The sequence below is a fragment of the Galleria mellonella genome, unplaced genomic scaffold (assembly GCF_026898425.1).
Source record: "Galleria mellonella isolate WM207_F2 unplaced genomic scaffold, CSIRO_AGI_GalMel_v1 utg139, whole genome shotgun sequence".
NCBI classification, from domain to species: Eukaryota; Metazoa; Arthropoda; class Insecta; order Lepidoptera; family Pyralidae; genus Galleria; species Galleria mellonella.
Genome location: NW_026441995.1, coordinates 5,426,850 through 5,447,613, shown reverse-complemented (window position 1 = coordinate 5,447,613; position 20,764 = coordinate 5,426,850). Strand labels below are relative to the sequence as shown.

Genomic DNA, 20,764 nt, shown 5'->3' with positions numbered 1-20,764 from the left:
GCGGAGCGGATCGTAGTAAAATTTTAATAAATTGATAAATATGAATAAAAACTAAGTGAAGTGTTAGTATTAGTGAAATTAAACAGCTTCAAATAACCTTAGTGGAAATATAAAAATATATTTTAAATATTTTACATATATTTAAAAGATCGATTAAATTACAGCACTATTTGTGTTTTCAATAATTAATTATTTTGAAATTTTTACTGAGCTCTTTGAAAAAGGTAGATTTATGAATACTGTTATTGAGTTTCGGCTTACTATATCCTTTGCTAATGAACGTGTATAAAAAACGGCCGTGTCGTCTCAGGATAAAATGGGCCACCCCTTTCCCGTGGGTATTGCAACAAGGTGCAAGGTGAGGAATGAACAGCAGTGTAAAGCCTAAATTTGGTGATGTTTAAAGAGGGGCTCTCTGCCAACTCGCTTGCCAAGCGTGGCAATTACTGCCAAAACCTATGTTCAGCAGTGGACAGTTAACGGCTGGTATGGTATCATGTGATATATATAAAAAAAATAAGAACGCTAATATCCCAAAAGTAATTTTTATCATCATCTCCTTATATGTGAGAAATATTTAATCTGTAAAAATGTGAACGCCTAATATTCAATTTACACGGTCATGTAAAATTCATGACGAGCGATTCATAAAAGTTTTATGGCGAGTGAATTTAATGGTTAGGATATTCAGCTCGGGTTTCTAGACACGAAGACTGTAATGTCACGCCTGTACCACAATATTTGTGTAGATATTAAGAAGTCGGTTAAAACATTATATTTGATCTCGGTGTTGGAGCGGTTCATTTTTCTGTTATCGCAGGTTCAACTTTCTTTTTATGCATACATGCTGACGTTCCACCTTATGGGAAACAGCTTTTGTCTATAGATATGGCATGGCATGGTGACCATGGTTACACTACATTAATGACACCATGGACATCATCTACCACTCATATTTTGAAATATTGAAAAAAATTAATGAAATTGAGTATATGGGTAGACCATATTCTAGATTAACATATAGGACATTTTGTATCTTATTATCATGTTAGTTTAATAATGGATAGGTGAATTTACTACGAATCGTGTGCAAAAATTAAAAGAAATAAATGTAATTAAATTTTATTAATTTTACAATATTAATTGTTATGATTGCAGTACCTTTAGGAGTCCTCACCGAGCGGTACGAGAGTGCAGCGGAGAGTGATGAGGTACTGACCGGTAACAAAAAGTCGGAAGATGATGATCAGAGTCTCTTTGATGATACAGGTAATGAAATAACAAGTACTAAATGGGTAAGCTTCAGGACCAGGCAACTGGTGTGATTGTTTGACATTTATAATAATAATTATTATTTATCACTAGCACCTTACTGTTCGTTTTGTATGCACATTTATTATTATTTCTTTCTTACTTATACATAAATGCCGGAGATTTTGGGCTCTTATAGTCAATTCTGAATCGATGTTAATGTTTTTGCAATCATCAGCGTTTACTCCCATTTTAGTTTTATCTGGCGTTGTAAATTTAATTATTTTTTATTTGACCAGAAAACATGTCAACATTCATATGTATAATAGTTACGATTATGTTTCATTTCGCGGGATTTTTTTTTAACTAGTGAAATTTAGATATATATATATATATATATATATATACATTTCTTGAAATTCACGTATATAATACTCTCTTAAAAATAGTCATTATTAAAATTTTATCCTTTATAGAAGACATATAAAAAAGAAGGAAGTTTTATATTGAAGGAAAGTGGAAGCCTATCATACATCATTTCTCTTTTTATGTGTTATATTACGCATTTAACCTGCTTATGAAGCCGCGTTTCTTTATTTTATGAAAATTGAAAGTAACGATACATTTTATATAAATGTATTTTACTTAGTTCAGATTTTTATTTCTAAAAGATATTTTAATAACGTAGTTAAAATGATAGGTACTATATTTACATGAATAAGTAAATCGTAAAAAACTTCAAGTAATATGTTTCACTGATTTCAACATTTTAGCTTATAATAAGCTTATAAGATTTGTGTAAATAATAATAACATTTATGTGTATTTTAATTCAATTTTTAACAGGTTAGTTATTTATCATTTTATACTGGAATTTTATTTAACGAAATAAGATTTTTTCTTAGTGAATAATATTTATTATCATATATTTATTATTGATGTTTTAGTCATGTGGCCTGCTATAGGAATTTACTTCAAGTTTATTTTTTATCTTAGGCTTCTACATTCTATTGTATTTTTTTAGTTGCCGCTATCCATATTCTGAAGAAGAAAGTGAAATACATATAATTGTCGATTTTATAAATTTTCTAGGCCTGGTCGTAACCAGTTATTGCTTTAACAATTGTTCAATTTCTCGTTGAAGGATAATTAAAATAATGACGTTTTTCTGCATTCGAAAGACGTTTTATAGTGCATAGATTGTATACTGACTCTGATAGGACGGACACCAAATGATGTTATATATGTACGTATTTTACACTAGTTTTTACTTCGCTATCTCGTAAGCTAGATTTCTGTAAAAAGAAAATCAATGAAATAGACTAGAATAGATAACGTCTCAATATAAAGCATATATCAGATTTTAAATTAGATTGTCGGGAATATGACAGTATCTAACTAACCGTATCTAATTTATTGTACTAGTTTTTGCATTATTTCGGAACAAACTTACTGATTGACATAGAAAATTTTTAAAAATTGTTTTGACTTCTAATGCTCTTATAGCAATTTTTCCTAAATATCTCTCATGTACAGACATCATCTAGTTAAAATTTTATTATATTAGTAAGATTATAATTATTAAACTACTGTGTAACGTTCTATATCATAAAAATACGTACAAACCCCAAGTAAGTAGCAGTAGTTCTGTGACATAATGATTGATGGAATGAAACGCGTACATTCTTGGCAGTAACTGACTCCATTTTATACAAGGGTTAATAGAAGAAGTTAGTAATAGTAATAATTTAATCTTGACACCAGGTAAATGTATCTGGGTTAACGGGAAAGTTTGTATAGGTATACGGATGGTTAAATGTTTGGATGTTTGTTACTCTATAGTAGCAGACAATAAGCTGCTGTTTATTTAAGATTTAAGACGAGAAGTTCTCAATTTGGCTGTACTTTTTTTATAACTATTACTTTACTAACATTTACCCGTATCTAGTATTAATCGATCATGTACGGGTTTTTAATTGTCCAAATTATTTTGACATAGTACATTTAAATAAATACACATAATGTTAACAGAGAATTGAAAAAAAAAACTTTGAGAAGAAACTATAAGAATTGGTTTTATATATTTTTTTCTCAACAGATCTATTTACTTGGATAAAGATTATTGGGATTTTTTTATTCTTCTTAAGATGCCATCTCCTACAGGAGGTAGGCGATTAGCATAGTGATTTTTACCTTATCTACCACCATCTTGAAAAAGGGATCACTGCCTTAGATTTTTTTAACTAGGATATTCGGCGTCTTTCCAGTTTTCGGTAACCTTGGATCTTTCCCTGTATTATAAGCTGCTGTATGATGATTTTTATGTTATTATATAGATGGAGCTAGCGATAGATGGGAAGAACCGAATGCAATATCACCAGTGGTGAATCCTGCTCTTCAGCCTCCCAATGACGTATTCGCTTCAACAACTACGCAAAAAAATGAAGATTCCTTGTTTAAGCCAACACGAAAGAGCACCATAGACAATAATGCAGGTAATAAAATTATAATATACTCGTGATGCGTGTGTGTAATAGTTTTAAGAACTTGTGGGAGTTGGGGTTCAGTTTAATATTGTTTTATATTTATCTTTTATTGCTTGGACATTACAAATCTGTTAAATAACAATCAGCTTATTTATCATTCGATGTTCCGTAAAGTTCCTCCTATTACAATTTTTTTATTTCAGATTTATTGCAAAATATCCTTACAAATTTTATATTACAAATACAAAATAAATAATAAGATTGATATATAAAAATTTAGCATATATATTTAAAAGGGCTTCGTTGTTTTAATATATCTTATTTTTTTCAGGTTCATCTAGTAACAAGACGGCATTATTTATATATGTGAGTGCAGGTATTTTAATTTTTATAATAATAATACTTCTATTAGTGGCAGTTCGATGTTATCTAACACGCCGCTCCTCAGAAAATTCAAAAACTGGTGATATGTTTACGACAGAAGCTCCAAACGTTTTTAATGACACTGTTTCCGATATAGACAACGATGTTGATATCAGCCATATTTCTGGAACGTTCTATGATCCTATTCACCCTGATATGATCCTTTATAGAGATAATCCAGCAAATAAAGGAACTCTTAGGGCAATGAGACCACTTTCCACTATATACCCATGTGCTGGAACAAGTATGTATGGGAATGTTGACTACGTACCTTCGCAAGGACGGGAATTAGGTACAAGCCGGTTCCGGAGTAAGGATGACGATCCAGAGGCTATGATGAGCCCTAAAAGTTTAGGTGCATATTCTAATTCACAATTTTATTATGGCTGACGGAGGGACGCAGGAGGCACCGATGATGCCTCCAGAACGTACTGTTTTTAGTGTTTTAAAATCATGTGCACTGTGAATTGAACTTTGGAAGGCTTCTGAAGCCGATATTGAAATCGAATTGTGGTTGCGATTGTCAATATTAAATAAATAGTAATAAAAAATTTAAATTTAGAAATGAATCTAATGTCCGAGTATTTAAAAATGATATTGCATAACAATTATTTAAAAGAATAAATAAATAGACACATTTTTTGATATCAGACACTTTAAGACTTGCACAAATTGTACAAAATTAATCGTTAATTTGCACTGACATTAATATATTTCGTAAAAAGCTGTGATTATTGTAATTATTGTTATTTATTTATTCTATGTATAATATTATAATAGTAAGCATAATTAAATAAAATTTGTCAAAAATAATAAATTATCGTCCATTACAAATAACAGTTAAGCCTCGATCTGTATTTTCTGTTTTAAAAATGTTTAAAATTGGGTGTTTTATATTATTTTTCTACTACTTGTACTAGTATTAGCTTGTTTTTTTTATCATGATGTAATAATATTCAAACTTTTTCAATATCAAAACATAAATATAGAAAAAGCGTGAAGATTTCTTTAAACACTACGAGTTGCGTCTCTTTTTTGTATTTTTGTAAAGTTGCACTGTAAGATGTTAAATGTGTTATAAGAGCTCAATAAGATTATAAGCTGTTTGAACCGTGTAATATTAAACTTCAATTTAGCATTAAGATAATATCATCACGAACAAGAACTATAACTTCTTCAAAGAGGGCCCGTAAAATGAAGCAAAGGAAAAAATAACCAACCTTTATTGAATAGTGCAAGGTTAAACTTCAAAGAGGACAGTATAATTTAAATGTAATTGGATCAGAACGAGATCAGCACGATTGAAACTGGACTCGAGATGCTAGTTCAAATATATTGTATTGCTGCTAGCGTTCCACCCAATTGCAGTCTCTCTGTATAGATAATTGCGATTGTTCTATGTACTAGGTTAATGAACGTGTATTTCATTAATCTAGTTCTAATTATAGTTTATTCGCGTAGACTAACACTACCAGAAATAAATGTTACTTGCATATCTAATAATGAAAATGTTTACAATATAATTTTTATTAGTTTATATCGACTTTATTCAGAATTGCTTAATTCGATTCGGAGTTTATATAAACTCTTATTTATGAGTACGTTTCCCAATTTTGTAATACGTGGTTACAAAAGCCATGCGAATGTTATTCGATCTCCTATCGACTCCGAAATTAATCGCGTAATATATCGAGCATGAGAAAAGGCGATAAGAAATGTTGTAATTCTTCATGATCCACAATACTAGTTAAAATAATAATTTCAATGCATTATTAGCAAAGTTCAATAGGATTCTGTAATTTTTTATATGATATTTTAATAAAAAAATGAGCAATTTGTGTTTTATTTCCACTCACCTGATGCATAACAAATGGATGGTCATTACGTGCAACGAAGCGGGGTTTTTCCATTTTTGTTGCCCGGTAATGATTGCGTGCTTGATGTCATTATTCATAAAAATTAAGGGGAGATTCGGTAGCTATCATTCAAGAAGCTAAATAGGGAGCAGTTATGTATGACCAGACAGCGATGTAAGCTTGAAAAACAACCATAACATTTAATTAATTGGAAAGAATTTTTGTTTCTGCAATCAAAGCGAAACACCGACTTATGATTTACGGTACAGAGAATTAGATATTTTGCTCTTTGCGCAATTATTCATTGACTGTATTAGATATCTACGTTATGTACGTACGCCAATATAATATTTTTAAGTAGTATTTATGATTCCGTCCCTGAGTGCAACTCAGGCAGTCCCATCGTATCTGGGGGGGACAAATTTCTCATCGACGGCGATGCGTTATGCCACGGGTCACGTCATGTCTCCCCTGTTTCCCCAAATGGCAAAAAGAGGGCAAAGGAATGCCAAATTGCAACGATGAATGTTTGTGGAGGTATGGATAGTAAAATAGACGAAGTATGTGAGATGATGAGTGAAAGAAGAATTGATGTATTAGGAGTAAGTGAAACAAAAAAGAAAGGCTGCTCTATTACTACTTATGACCGATATACTGGGTACTGGTCCGGAGTTAATGACTCTGAAAGAAGCAGCCAAGGAGTGGGAGTTATTTTGTCAGAGAGAATGAATGCATCTGTTAAAGAATTTGAATTTGTAAGTCCTAGACTCCTCTGGATACGACTGAAAGTTGGTTTGACCCGTATTTTTCTCCTTTGCGCTTATGCCCCGGATATGTCCAAGCCACCAAAGGTCAGAGAGGATTTCTGGGATAGTGTAAGAGAGATTATGACTAAATGTAAGGAGAATGAAAGAATTATTTTGATAGGTGATTTTAATGGCTGGGTGGGAATCCGTCGCGATGGATATGAAAGGAATTTAGGAATGTTTGGAGATAAAAGAGTGAATGAAAATGGTGAAAGTTTATTAGAAGTATGCCTGGAGAGAAATCTGGTGGTGACTAATACTTTGTTTAGTCACAAACTGATTCATATGTATACATGGCAAAGGCAAACTGAGAGAAGTATGATTGATTTTGTAATTGTGGATGAACGATTGAGAGCGAAAGTGAAGGATACAAGAGTCTATCGTGGTACGAATGTCGGAACCGATCACTTTTTGGTGATATCGAGAATAGGTGGCTTATTCAATAAATGGCGACATCGTCCACGTGTTCGTATGTCAGAAATAGAAAGAGTAAGAGTAGAGAGACTGACAGAAGAACAGGTTCGAAATCAGTATCAAGAAAGATTGAATGAAAGATTTAGAGAGCTACTGAAGAAAGATAACTATGAGATAGAAGAATTTTGGAAGGAATTTAAACGCGGAATCTTTGATATAGCTACTCAAGTTTGTGGTGTAAGTAAGAGGAAGGATGTTAAGATGAGAATGAATGTATGGTGGGATGGCGAAGTGAAAGAAATGGTGGCTCTAAAGAAAAAGGCATGGATGGATTTGTTAGCTACCAGAGCTAATAAGAGAATGCAAGGTAATGTAAGTGACATTGAAAAAATTGCAAAAGAGAAGTATGATGTAATGAAAAAGAAAGTTAAAGAATTAGTAAGCAAAAAGAAAGAGGAATGTAAGGATGAGTATGAAAGGAAATTCTCTAGAAATTTTCGAGCTAATCAAAAGCTTTTCTGGCATTTAGTTCGAACAGCTAGAGGTAAAAAGAGAGATCCGAAAATGGGCGTGATAAGGGATATGGATGGTAATGTTATCACGGAACAAAAGGAAGTCTTAGATCATTGGAAGAGATATTTTGAAAGTTTATTTGAACGTGGAAGTGAAAGAAAGAATGTTGAAAATGAAATAATGGACGAAGAAGTTGACAGTGAAAGTGATATAAGTATGGATGAAGTAATGAATGCAATGAAGATTATGAAATTTGGTAAAGCAGCGGGATTCGATAGAATATCTGCCGAAATGCTTAAAGAAGGTGGAGAAATCATTGTAAACCTGCTGTGTCTGCTGTTCAATAAATGTTGGCGGTCCGGTTGTGTTCCAGGTGACTGGAGCAAAGCTGTTATTGTGCCACTATATAAAGGCAGCGGGTCACAGCAGGAGTGCAAAAATTTCCGCGGAATAAGCCTTCTTAGTGTTGTAGGCAAATTGTATGCTAGGATTTTGATTAAAAGAGTGATGAATGAGACGGAAAGTAAAATTTGGGATGTGCAAGCAGGGTTTCGAAAGGGTATGGGATGTACGGATCAAGTCTTTTCCTTAAGGTGCATAACAGAGAAAACCTTAGCTCAACATCAGAAGGTTTTCTGCGCCTTCATTGACCTTGAAAAGGCTTATGATAGAGTGGAGAGGAATGAACTGTGGTCAACACTGGCAATGTATGGGGTGAGCAGCCATTTGATACGGGCTTTCAAATCTTTATATAAGGATTCAAATGCCTGTGTCAGAATAAATGGAGTCTATACAGACTGGTTTGGCATTGAACGCGGTGTTAGACAGGGCTGTGTAGCGTCTCCTTGGCTGTTCAACCTATTTATGGACAGTTGCTTGACCGATTTGAAAGGATCTAATTGTGGATTCAGGATGAATGAGTCTCTGTTTAAGACTCTTTTATACGCCGACGACCAAGTACTTTTTGCATCGTCGGAGTATGAATTACAACAAATGGTGACTATAATGAATGAAGCGTATGCAAGAAAAGGTATGAAAATAAATGCGAAGAAGACGAAGGTAATGGTTTTTGAGAGGAATGAAAGTTTAACGGCATGCCAGATTATGATAGGAGATGAAAAAGTAGAGCAAGTGAGTGAGTTTCTATATTTAGGTTCTTTGTTTACGAGGGATGGGAAGTGTGACAGAGATATTGAGAGGAGAGTAAAAGCGGGAAACAGTGTTAACGGTGCACTGCTCTCGATTATGTCAAGTAAAAATGTATCGAGCAAAGCTCGCCTTGCTATAATTCAAGGAGTACTGACACCAACACTCATGTATGGAAGCGAATCGTGGGTATGGCAGAAGAAGCATGAAAGTAAGATAAATGCTGTACAGATGAGAGCTTTGAGAAGTATGTGTGGTATTACTTTAAAAGATAGAGTAAGAAACAATGTGATTAGAGAGAAGTGTGAACTGAAAGACGATGTAGTGACAAAAATTGAAAAAGGAATTTTGCGTTGGTTTGGTCATTTGGAGAGGATGGATGAAAGAAGAATTACGAAAGAGATTTATCGAGCAAGAATGAATGGAGATGTCGGTAGGGGCCGCCCTAGACGGACGTATGTCGACCAAATAGGCGACGTGCTGAAGAAGGGCCAAATTAAAAGTACCCGTAACCGACGAGCGTGTATGACAAGATTGATGAATGTGGAAGAAGAGAAAGAGGTTTGTTTGAATCGAAGCATTTGGCGTTCCATTGTTTCTGCCTACCCTAATGGGAGACAGGCGTGACAGATATGTATGTATGTATTTATGATAACATTATAATTGATTTGAATTTATGGTACGTACTAGTAATGAGTTTAGTAGTATTGACCACGATGATTGAAATTTGGAACACAGATGGGCTATGTTTTAATATATCATCATTATTATCTCTGCCATTATCTGTCCATTGCGGAATACAGGTCTTCCCATAGACTGCCATAAGGAACGATTTTGAGCCACCTGCATTAGTTGCATGCAGGGAATCAGTGGATGCATGTAGCTCAGGTTTTAGTACATACAATAAATATTGTTTATCGGTACACTCGCAGCTGGTATCAGATGGTATAAATAAAATATATATATAACTTGTTTTCTTCTATCTATAGTTCTTCGGCATTTAAGAGAGAAGTGAAAAGATGTGTTTATTTATTTTATTAAATTTTAATTTACAGTAATATTCTATGTACATATGGCGAACTTAGCACTGTACGGTGTTCTCTACTAGTCAACCATTGGGCTAACTGACAAATACGTAGGCGATGCATTATTGAATAGAGGAAATATAAAGCAATAATTAATGTATTTGTAGGCTACATGATCACTAACACTATATAAATTGCTGTGATGGCGACCATCACGTTTGGACCATATTATCTTCTTATCACCAGGACCGTGATTGCTTTGATTAGCTTATGTAAAAAAAAGACAAAAAAAAGTTAGTCAAGAGTTTAATTTCTTGAAATGTGACCAGCTGTTCCATATGTAAAGAATCAATTGTGTTACATATTAATTCAAGAGACGATAGTATGTAACTGCTAGTGTGATATCGAATGTGTAACGGTTTTAGTGAATTTCTAATTATAGTTTGGGTCCAATCCGCATTGTGGTCGACGTACCTTTCAACTTACGGGATTACTTACGTATAGTTTAGATATATTGAAACTATGTGAACCGATAGTTATGTAGATCGTCCGTACGGTAAATTTGAAGGTATTTTACTGAATATCCCACGTTTACTGAATATCCCACGTCTGCACAGGACTTGATGATAATAATTAGGCATGGACACCATCCATCGACAAGGAGTTCATCCTCATGTCCTACAGCCTCAATATTCGCGTACGGCGCGGTTTCAGAGATGTTTCCTATCAAGAACACTCAAGATGTGGAATGAGCTTCCTACCTAGGTTTTTCCAAGAGCCTGGGGTTCTTCAAAAAGGGGGTAAAGATGTTTCTTCAGGGTCGACAACGTACGCGTAATAGCTCTAGTATTGCAGGTGTTCATAGGCTACGATAACCACTTACCATCAGGTGGGCCTTATGCTTGTTTGCCATCTCAGTGGTATAAAAAATATTGGTATCTATATATTAGATTTATCTGGACATTGATAGTGGAAAAAGGTCATTACCTATTTCGTTATCGTTCACACCGGTCGGACATCTATATTAATTTCGATCGGCTGTTACATTTCAATATTATATATTAGATAACCGATATTTTATATATTCGTTATTGGGCCAATATATAGATATTGTATCTACAATATATATATATATATATATATATATATATATATATGAAAGATGATAAAGATGTTTGGATGTTTACTTGGATATTTGAATGTTATTTAATCATACTTGGATTTGAGTCAAATTTGGTACGTCAATATTAATATTATAAACAGGAAAGATTTGTTTGTAATGGATGAGCTCCAAACTCATACAATTACTTATGGGTGAAAGAATTTTTAAAATCGGTTGATCAGATCACTGTTTAACATTCTCATTATTGGAACATTCTCGTGGACCGACGATATTAAGAAGCCGGATATAGCTGAATGCGAAAAGCAGAGAATTGTATGTCATGGAATGCATTGAGGAAGGCTTATACTCTGTAGGTGGACACACTGAGGCTGAATGTGTGATGAATGATTTGTATTCGAAAATAGTTAAGGCCAAAGTAGACGATCTCTCTCTTCAGTCGTACACTCTTGGCAGAGTGGTCGTGGTTTTCACAATGACGGTGGATCGTCGGTGAGGCTCTCCTTCGCGATTGAGGTCCTCGCAATATGTCTCCATCTACTTCTGTTCGCCGCCGAGCGAGAGCACTCCACAATAGATTTCTGTGTGGCCGTTTTGATGAGGTCAGTCCATCGCGTTGGCGATCTACCCCGAGAACGTTTGCCTTGTACCGCTCCTTGGACAATTAAACGTTCCATACAATCTTCATTCCGGATGATATGGCCGAAGTATTTGAGAATTCGTATACGAACAAATACAGGCTTCCTGTCGTAGAGATCATAACATCTACCTTAAAAGTATCTGTGTACAGTTAGAGAAAAATATAGACCGCTATGAAAAAAAAGATTTTTTCAATAAAATTCGTCACATCACACGGCAGTTCAAACCAGTAACCTGGACTGTCGAAAATCCTGATGGCGAAACTGTTTCCGAAATACAACAAATTCTAGTGGTATGGAAGGATTACTGCACATCATTATTTTCTGACAGGAATACACTAACATCTGACGTCGTACATGCTGACAAGGCTGACCTGCAGAAGGAACCTAACATTCTAAAGGATGAAGTGCGTGCCGCAATAGATCACTTGAAGAGAAACAAAGCAGTAGGAATTGACAATATTTCTATTGAAATATTTCAAATGATGGGTGAATATGGAGTGGACATGTTGCATACCATCTGCAATCGTATATGGATGACTGAAAAATGGCCTCGTGAATGGTCGCACTCAGTTTTCATTCCACTTCATAAAAAGGGATCAACAAAGAAGTGTAATAACTACAGGCTAATCGCGCTAATTTCTCATGCCAGTAAAGTAATATTGCACATTATTAACACCAGAATGCAAGCTTTTATATCTCCAGAAATATCTCCTGAACAGGCAGGATTTGTCAAAGGCCGTGGAACTAGGGAGCAGATACTAATACTTCGACAATTAATCGAAAAAAGCAGAGAGTTCAATACCCCACTCTACATATGTTTTGTTGATTTCCGAAAGGCCTTTGACACTGTAAATTGGCACAAACTATGGGAAGTACTTAGAACAATGGGTACTCCTCCGCACTTGATTCGTCTGATACGTCAACTATATGTCGACGGAACTGCGAATGTTCGATTGGATACATATACATATACAGAATGTATTATGAGACTGGTGTTGGACGGGTGGAATGAAGGCGTCTCGGTTGGAGGTCGACGGGTGTGTAACTTGAGATACGCTGATGATACTACTCTTCTTGCGCAATCTGAGAAAGACATGGAGTTGCTTTTAAGGCGCTTGGAGACTGTAAGCCTCTCCTTCGGACTCGAAATTAATAGAACCAAAACCAAAATGATGATCGTGGACAGAGCTGAACACAATAGACCAAATATAATGACAATCGGCAACTGTGAAATTGTTACGAGTTACGTATACCTTGGTTCCACGATCACAAATACTGGAGGATGCGAGGACGAAATAAAAAGGAGATGTGCTATCACAAAAACAGCTGTGAGTAAACTGCATAAAATCTGGAAGAACCGCAATATTACAAAGAACACCAAAATGCATATAATGAGGAGTTTGGTTTTTCCAATTTTTCTGTATAGTGCAGAAACTTGGACGATCAGGCAACAAGAACGCCGAAAAATTGATGCTCTAGAGATGTGGTGCTGACGACGACTGCTGCAAATACCTTGGACTGCCTTTCGAACTAACGTTTCCATTCTGAACGAACTGAAAAGTAGACGATAGATTTTTGTTATTACTGTACCTCATAATTGTATACTTTTATGGGTAATAAATCTTTTTATAATTTTCTTTCTTAAATTCACGTCTCCTCTTTTAAGCAGAGCAGATTGCAAAATAACCCCCTGTTCAAGGACAGTGGACCAGAGTTCAAGCCCCCAGGGAGGGAAATTATTATTATTTATACATGTAGAAAAACCACTATCATTATGGTTCATTATTATTTATTTTAGTCATGGATAAAATGTTCCATTGCGTATACCGTGTACACGACACGTATGCTTTGTACTCGTAGCATGCAATTTTAGAGGTTTTGTGATGAGCAGATTAAAATTTACATCGTGAATTATCTTTTGTCAGATTTTAAATTCTGGGAAAGTAAATATAAGGGGAAATATTGTCCGTTTACTGAATATCCCACGTCTGCACAGGACTTTAAACGTTGGAAAATAAAAGTCTAAAAAGATCAAACCTAACACAACAATAGTAGCTAGTCATCATCTTTTAGATTTTATTTTTGTATCTAGTTGTGTATATATATATATATATATATATATATATATATATATATATATATATATATATATATATATATATATACATACATATACATATATGTGTTTCTTTATAATTTGTATGTATATTATAGTCATTTTATGTTTTTAATATATACATTATTAACTTTTATTATCTTTAGCTATCCTGATAATGAAGTAATTTTTTGTACTTTGAATTTGTGATTCAGTTTTTATCCCAATGGTTAGTAGAAAATTATACTAGCATTAAGTCCGCCTTTTGTACTAGGTTTTCTTTGCTCAATAAAACTATTTAATAAATAAATACAGGATATTACAGCGCGAATATAGTAAATTGACGAAGCAACATAATAACTGTAACAGTCTGAAATGTGTTTTACTATAACAAAGACCGTGACAAATGGTGAGAGATTGTTCAGAAGTTGTGTAGGAAATATCACGATGCTCGGCAGGAGCTAAGAACTGGAGAATGAGGGACAAACATTTCGAAATTGCTTTTTAACCGACTTCCAGAAAGAGATAATCAATTCTCAAATCATATGTATTTTTGTTGGCTATGTTACCAATGATTGCGCTACGTTGCCAATTCTGAACCTACACCGGTGATTACTTTTGCAATCAATAGAGACTTTTATAGAGAGATTATAGTTTATATTATTATTCAAGGAAAGCAGGCTTTTGTAGGCAGGATATTGTAAAGCAAAATCCACATATTAATTTTCGTGTACAGTAAAGTATAAATAAATAAAAATATTTTTCATACATACAAATATTTTTAATATTCAAAACGTATATTATTGTTATGTAAATATGTTATTTAATTGATTTGTTCTTTCACGATTGAAGTCAGAATGAAGAAGTAAGTATTATATCAAAATCTATTTGTAGTTTTTATTCAATACCGACCAAGGGAGTCGATTTTAATAAATCGCTTCAACGACATGAATTGATTACGGAAATCAGTCACGCAGTCGCCCCCTACATCGTATTAGATACTCATTCAATCGAATATGTTGGAAGATTTGACCTGTTGCTCATATTCTTTATTTATTTGTCGATCATAGTATTAGATTATGAGACAACTCTCCGAATTACTTCCACTCAGTGACCGATTTATCGATTAATACACTTAACGGAGCAGATTTTTCTAGCAGCTTATTAGAAACATTATATCTCGTTTCCAGTGAAGAATATAGTAGCCATCATGGTAAGAAAAAATATTATTCAAATACGAAAATAATATTATAATAACTAATTTGTGGTTAGAAAAATTCAAAATTGGCAAAGTTTGAATCCGTACCTTTTATGTTATGTCAGAGCCAGTGCTATTGCTAATTAGGCAACCGCTTTACTAGACTATTGTCTAAAAAAGAAATAATATAATATAAATATATGCATATTAATTAACTTTAATTGTTACTTCATTTATTCGTGTTTCAACCGTGAAGTAGTCATGTTTGCATGGCTGTGTTTCGGTTTGAAGGATGGGATATGGTAGTGAATTTACAGGGTACAGAGGAATAACACCTGAGTGCTCAGGAATGGCAACGCATGGAGGGTATCATGAGCGAAACAATATATTCTGTTACGCCCATGCTACTGTTCATATACCTATATAAGCGACAGTTACCACTTTCCATTAGGTGGGCCATGTTTGCCATTCTAAGTTGCATAAAATGCTGAAAAATAGGTTTTCCTAAAGTGATATAAGAAACGGCTATGTTTTGTTGTGGGGGCGCCACTAGTCTTTAAGCCAATGTACAGCTAGATATAATGAATGAATTAATTATGATGAATCAATAGAGGTAATACCAGTTGTAATACTGTAAATACCATAGACGTAGGTTCTAACTATCTAGGTAACTAATAACTATGTAGGTAGATCTCTATATTTTTACCATAGATAAGGTAAAGAGGCATTTGTATGTATTTTATTTGTATTTTATCTAGAATCTTCAATCAAATCTGATGACAATAACAATAGTAGGCGGTGACCAATGTGGGTTTGTTAGAATACAATGTTCAGAAACTTTAAAATTTCAATAAAATAATGAAAGGTCGCTAACAGCTATCGTGGGTTTCAAAGTTGTATCTATTTTAGATTCTAATTTTAGAGTTTAGAGGAGAATTATTTATCTTTTTTATATAAATTAGAATGACGAATAAGCTGATAATATATATATATATATATATATATATATATATATATATATATATATATATATATATATATATATATATATATATATATATATATATATATATATATATATATATATATATATATATATATATATATATATATATATATATATATATATATATATATATATATATATATATATATATATATATATATATATATATATATATATATATATATATATATATATATATATATATATATATATATGTGTGACATTTAAGATCTCTCATGAGTTGTCATTCTTAAGGATTAAGATTTTTTTATTTTTTTTAATAGGTGATAAAAATAGTGACCCCGCTTGCACTATCAGTATACAGCGACAAGGTACTAGTGAGGGATGATAAATGAGGATGAAGTCGGTTCGGTTGGTTCATCATGATGAATTAATTCATCAGAACAAAAAATAGTCATGATGATTTTCAAGGAGAACCGACTGAAGGTTGATCTGGCAGTTGGACCTCATTATCTCTTTTTCCCCGGACTAAGATGTTGTACTTCACTATCCTGTAATATCACAGCTACGTCTGTCCTTCAAATTAAAAAAAAATATGCTAGTACTGAGGCTTGGCGGGTAATAATACGAGTTGGATGAAGGTTAGGTTGACGACTTGAATAAAGCATTCTTTTATGAGCTTTTTATAATTATAACTGCTGTAATAAAGTATATATATAACTGGTAACTTCTTGATAAAAAAAAAACATTTTAGATAAAATTTGGTACTATACGATAGATACTGGAACATACAAGCGCAGGATAGATAAGTGTGAAAGAAGGAGGCCTATATCCGAGGAGGGGTTCCTATCCAACAAATTAACAAAAGAAAGTAGAATTTAAATATTTTTTATTGCTAACACAAATCAATTACGAAACAGTAAATTTTAATGAAATTTATTAATTATAAATTATACTTTATGGTAAGTGTATAAGGATAAGGAAATAAGAAGGCCATATTTATTATACAATAGAAATGTTACTGTCTTACTTAGAATTGTAGAAAAGTTTAAAGACCTTGTTTAATTAACTTTGAAAGAGATTTTCTTATTTATTTCTGAGAATAGCAATAAAGATTACGGTTTACCTGATAGAAAGTGGTAACTGTTGGTAACAGACGTGACATGAACAGTGGGCTGACATTTCATGCAATCTAATTGGGGTCAAATTGAAATTACGTAGAATAGATGCCAAATATCTTAAATTATAAAAATCCTGTAATACAGTAATTGATTACGCTAATCTCTAATTGATTTTAATAAAAAAGTGTGTTTCAACTGTTAAAAAAATTGCTCTAACTGGAAGGAAGGATACTTTTTACCCAAATAAGAAAATAATCTACTCGGTATTTAGCGGCTGGAGGTAAAATACGGTTCGCCGGGCCAGCTAGTTAGAGATAAAGTATGTAATGGACAATTATATTCATAATATTTCATACATTACTTAGACAGACAAGGTATTCTTTACATTGTATAAAATACTTAAATCAAAAATTTTATGGGCAAGAACATCATTAACATCCTAACAGCCTTTAACTGCCTACTGCTAAATATAAGTCTCCACCTAGGGAAGTTTTGTCAGTAGTTGCCACACTTGGCAAGCGGATTGGCAATCGCAGTTAGGCTTTAGAGATGTTTTAAGGAGGAAGCTGCTGCCCATTTCTCGCATCCCTTAATCGTCTCTTACGACACCCACAGGAAAGGAAGGGGCGGTCTATTCTATGCAGGAAACATACGAGACATATATATGTAAAAATACATGATTTGACGTAATCGGCTTGATATTATAAACGGTATTTGTCTTTGTATGAACTTGACTAGTAAAGTTTGATCAATAACGATATTAGTAGTTTATTTAGTTGTGTATCAGTTTAACACTTAAATAACTAGAAAGCCTTGATAAATATTTTTGTGACTGTGTAGGGTCGGTCCTTTTCCTTCATCTATAAAAATACAGTGTCCATATAGATATAAAAATTATCTTGTACATAACTAAATTGGAAAGTTAACTTTTTTCAGGTTCTTCTCAGCAAATAACTACATCCGAAACCTAGCAATATAATCATAAAAAAACGTCGATTTAAAAGAGCTTGTGCACACAGAGATGATTTCTATTTTATTCTTATATCTTAAGTTATATGATCAGGAAACAATAATAATTGATAAGATTGATATTCAACTTAGATAAGTAAAGAAAAGCGAACAGAATTTATCTTGATTCAAACTTAGGTACTTAATAAACTTACCTTTATTTCCAAGTAAGATGAAATTATAACTGAACGTAATTTTAGACTGACAGGGTTGAGATTGTAGTACAGAGTTTTGAAGATTTGTCGATCTTAAAATTTTGTTACTTTAGAAAATCTTTATAATAATATTGATGTTGTACATTTTGCAATATCTACAAATATTTAATTACACTAGCTTTATACACGCTACTTCGTATGCGTGGATATTAAAAGTAGAAAAATCAATGAATCACATTTAGACAGCGTATTAAGATAAAATATACATCAGTTTTTAAGTTAGACTTTCAGGAATACAACAGTGGAAACTACATCGAACTAAGTGTAATAGTTTTTGTGTAATATCAGAACAACCAGACAGACTGATAAAATGTCTAAAAATTATTGTATCAGTTTGTATTGTTCTTATTAAGATCCCTCATATATTTTTTTCTTAAATATTTACAACAATTTTATTACATTAGTAGGACAATGAATATTCCACAATCATAATGGTTTTTATTTTTTAATAATATTGTAGTAATTTGAATTAACATTCTTCAATTTCTGGGTAGACACTAAGAAAATAAAAGAGCAAAAAATAATAATTTTATAATCAAGTGTTATCCAAACACCTTCACCTTATCTAAAATCATCAATCTAAGGCAAAGTTTCTTTACTTGGAGTTTGCAATTATTTTGAAAAGTAATTTAGGACATTGTGCTCCTAAAAATTATAATTAAAAGTTATGATACATTTATTTATTATTTTTTTACGCAAATAATAGCCAACTACTTTTTAATCGCCATTCCGTCCGCCTTTTTGGAACATAGATGTGATTGACTGCAATAAAAAGTAGCTTCCTTTTATGTCCATCGTAGAGAAGAAAAGAGTAAGGTAAAAATATAATGCCATTTTATTATAATAGGTTTTGCTCCACAAAAATAGCAATGTCTCACGTGATGTATGGATTTGAATTCCAAAATGTGTACAATATGTTTCGTAATAAGCAATTTATTGTTTTAAAAAAAGCTATCTTCATTTTTGAGAAAATTAATACATAGCCAATTTTGAAACTGTCGTGTAGTCTCGGCATAGAATTGGCCGCCCCTCTCGTTCCTGTGGCTGTAGTAAGAGGCAACTAAGGGAACTAAATGGTCCAGGGATGGGCAGCAGTGTTTCTCTTAAAACATTAGCAAAATCTAACTGTGGTTGCCAAACCACCTGCCAAGCATGATAGCTATTAGCAAAACATATGCTTATCAATAGACAGATAACGACTAATATAAAAATAACAACTTGGAAGTAAATCGAGAATCTTATTATAAAAACAAGAGTTGAAATTGGTTCTGAATTGGTGGCGTAATCGTTACTCGATACATAGACATAAAAAATACTGACAAAATTCTTCTCTACTGGGGAAATAAGAGAAAAATATGTTTACGACTGTAATAATCCTTATTGTGGTAGTCAGAAACATTTGTCAACTGTCGTCGTTGTGGAGCATATAATACTCGAAATGCTCACATTGCGCCGAGCATCTTAGAATACAAAACGGGAGGGGACGAGCTTACCGCCGTCATTCGAATGAATTTGGTTTGTTAATGGTGTTTTCCGTTACAGGAAATTAGTTTTATTTTTATATTAAACACATAAAGCTGATCAGATTCGAACCAAAGACCTTCTAGGTCAAGTCGGCTTAGTATATGTATGCCACTTGGCCACGGTGTCTCTTTTGTAGGAGCTAAGCTGCGTAAGTAAACACCGCGACTCGTTATCAAAATAAACGATTCAAACCTCAGTCCATTTGGTCTTTATACGTCGTTAAGGAGAATAATTTATTGTTATAGGTACCATTCGTTTTTGTAACATCTCCCGAGAGACCCTGATATTGGTGACGTCCCGTTTTTTGTTCAATGCGTCCATTTGTAGATGTTTCACGTTAATGCACACAACACATATAAAACGAAAAGTAAATGCTCATAGGTGATTTGAGTTCTTTATACTATTATGGTGGCAAACAAACATATGACCCAGTAGTTTATGGACACCTGTAACATCAGAGATGTCATGCGTGGGTTGCTGACCCTTATGAAACCTTAATACGCCCTTTTTGAAGAACCCCATGCTGTAGGCTCTAGGGCCTTGGCAGAAAGATGAGTGTACGCGGGAGGAAGCTCCTTTGAAATCGCGTAGTGCTTGACCATTCTTGTTGAGTATATAGAGTAATTATATATTTACCAGAGGAAGATATTGTACAAATGTCATTCAGCAAAAAATAAAGTGGCATAGTAACTTCTCTCTTGGTAGGTAATAGTCTTCCAAAGACTGATCGGTTGCCATTTAATAAAAATTGAAAAATAAATCCTCTTATCCTATAATATTAATATTATAAATGCAAAAGTTGGTAAAAGTTGAATGGGTTTTGTTATTCTTTGATGCAAATGCTACTGAACAAATTTGTATGAAATTTAGGGAATTTGGTAGGTGGATAGGTTATATCCTAACTTAGCACATAGGATACTGTTTTTATATACTTTTTGATTTACGCAGGCGAAGCC

General features: G+C 33.2%; 1 protein-coding gene across 1 annotated transcript in view; it reads left to right on the top strand.

Annotated features, from left to right (window-relative positions):
- The window catches only part of LOC113513604 (protein eva-1), a 53,477-nt gene extending 47,189 nt beyond the window's left edge, over positions 1 to 6,288 (top strand). Inside the window, exons 6-8 of the mRNA XM_052903523.1 lie at positions 1,159 to 1,269; positions 3,587 to 3,745; positions 4,068 to 6,288. Coding sequence (XP_052759483.1) covers positions 1,159 to 1,269; positions 3,587 to 3,745; positions 4,068 to 4,549 — 752 coding nt within the window. The 3' untranslated portion in view covers positions 4,550 to 6,288. The remainder of the gene's footprint in view (positions 1 to 1,158; positions 1,270 to 3,586; positions 3,746 to 4,067) is intronic.
- Positions 6,289 to 20,764: the final 14,476 nt, after the last annotated feature.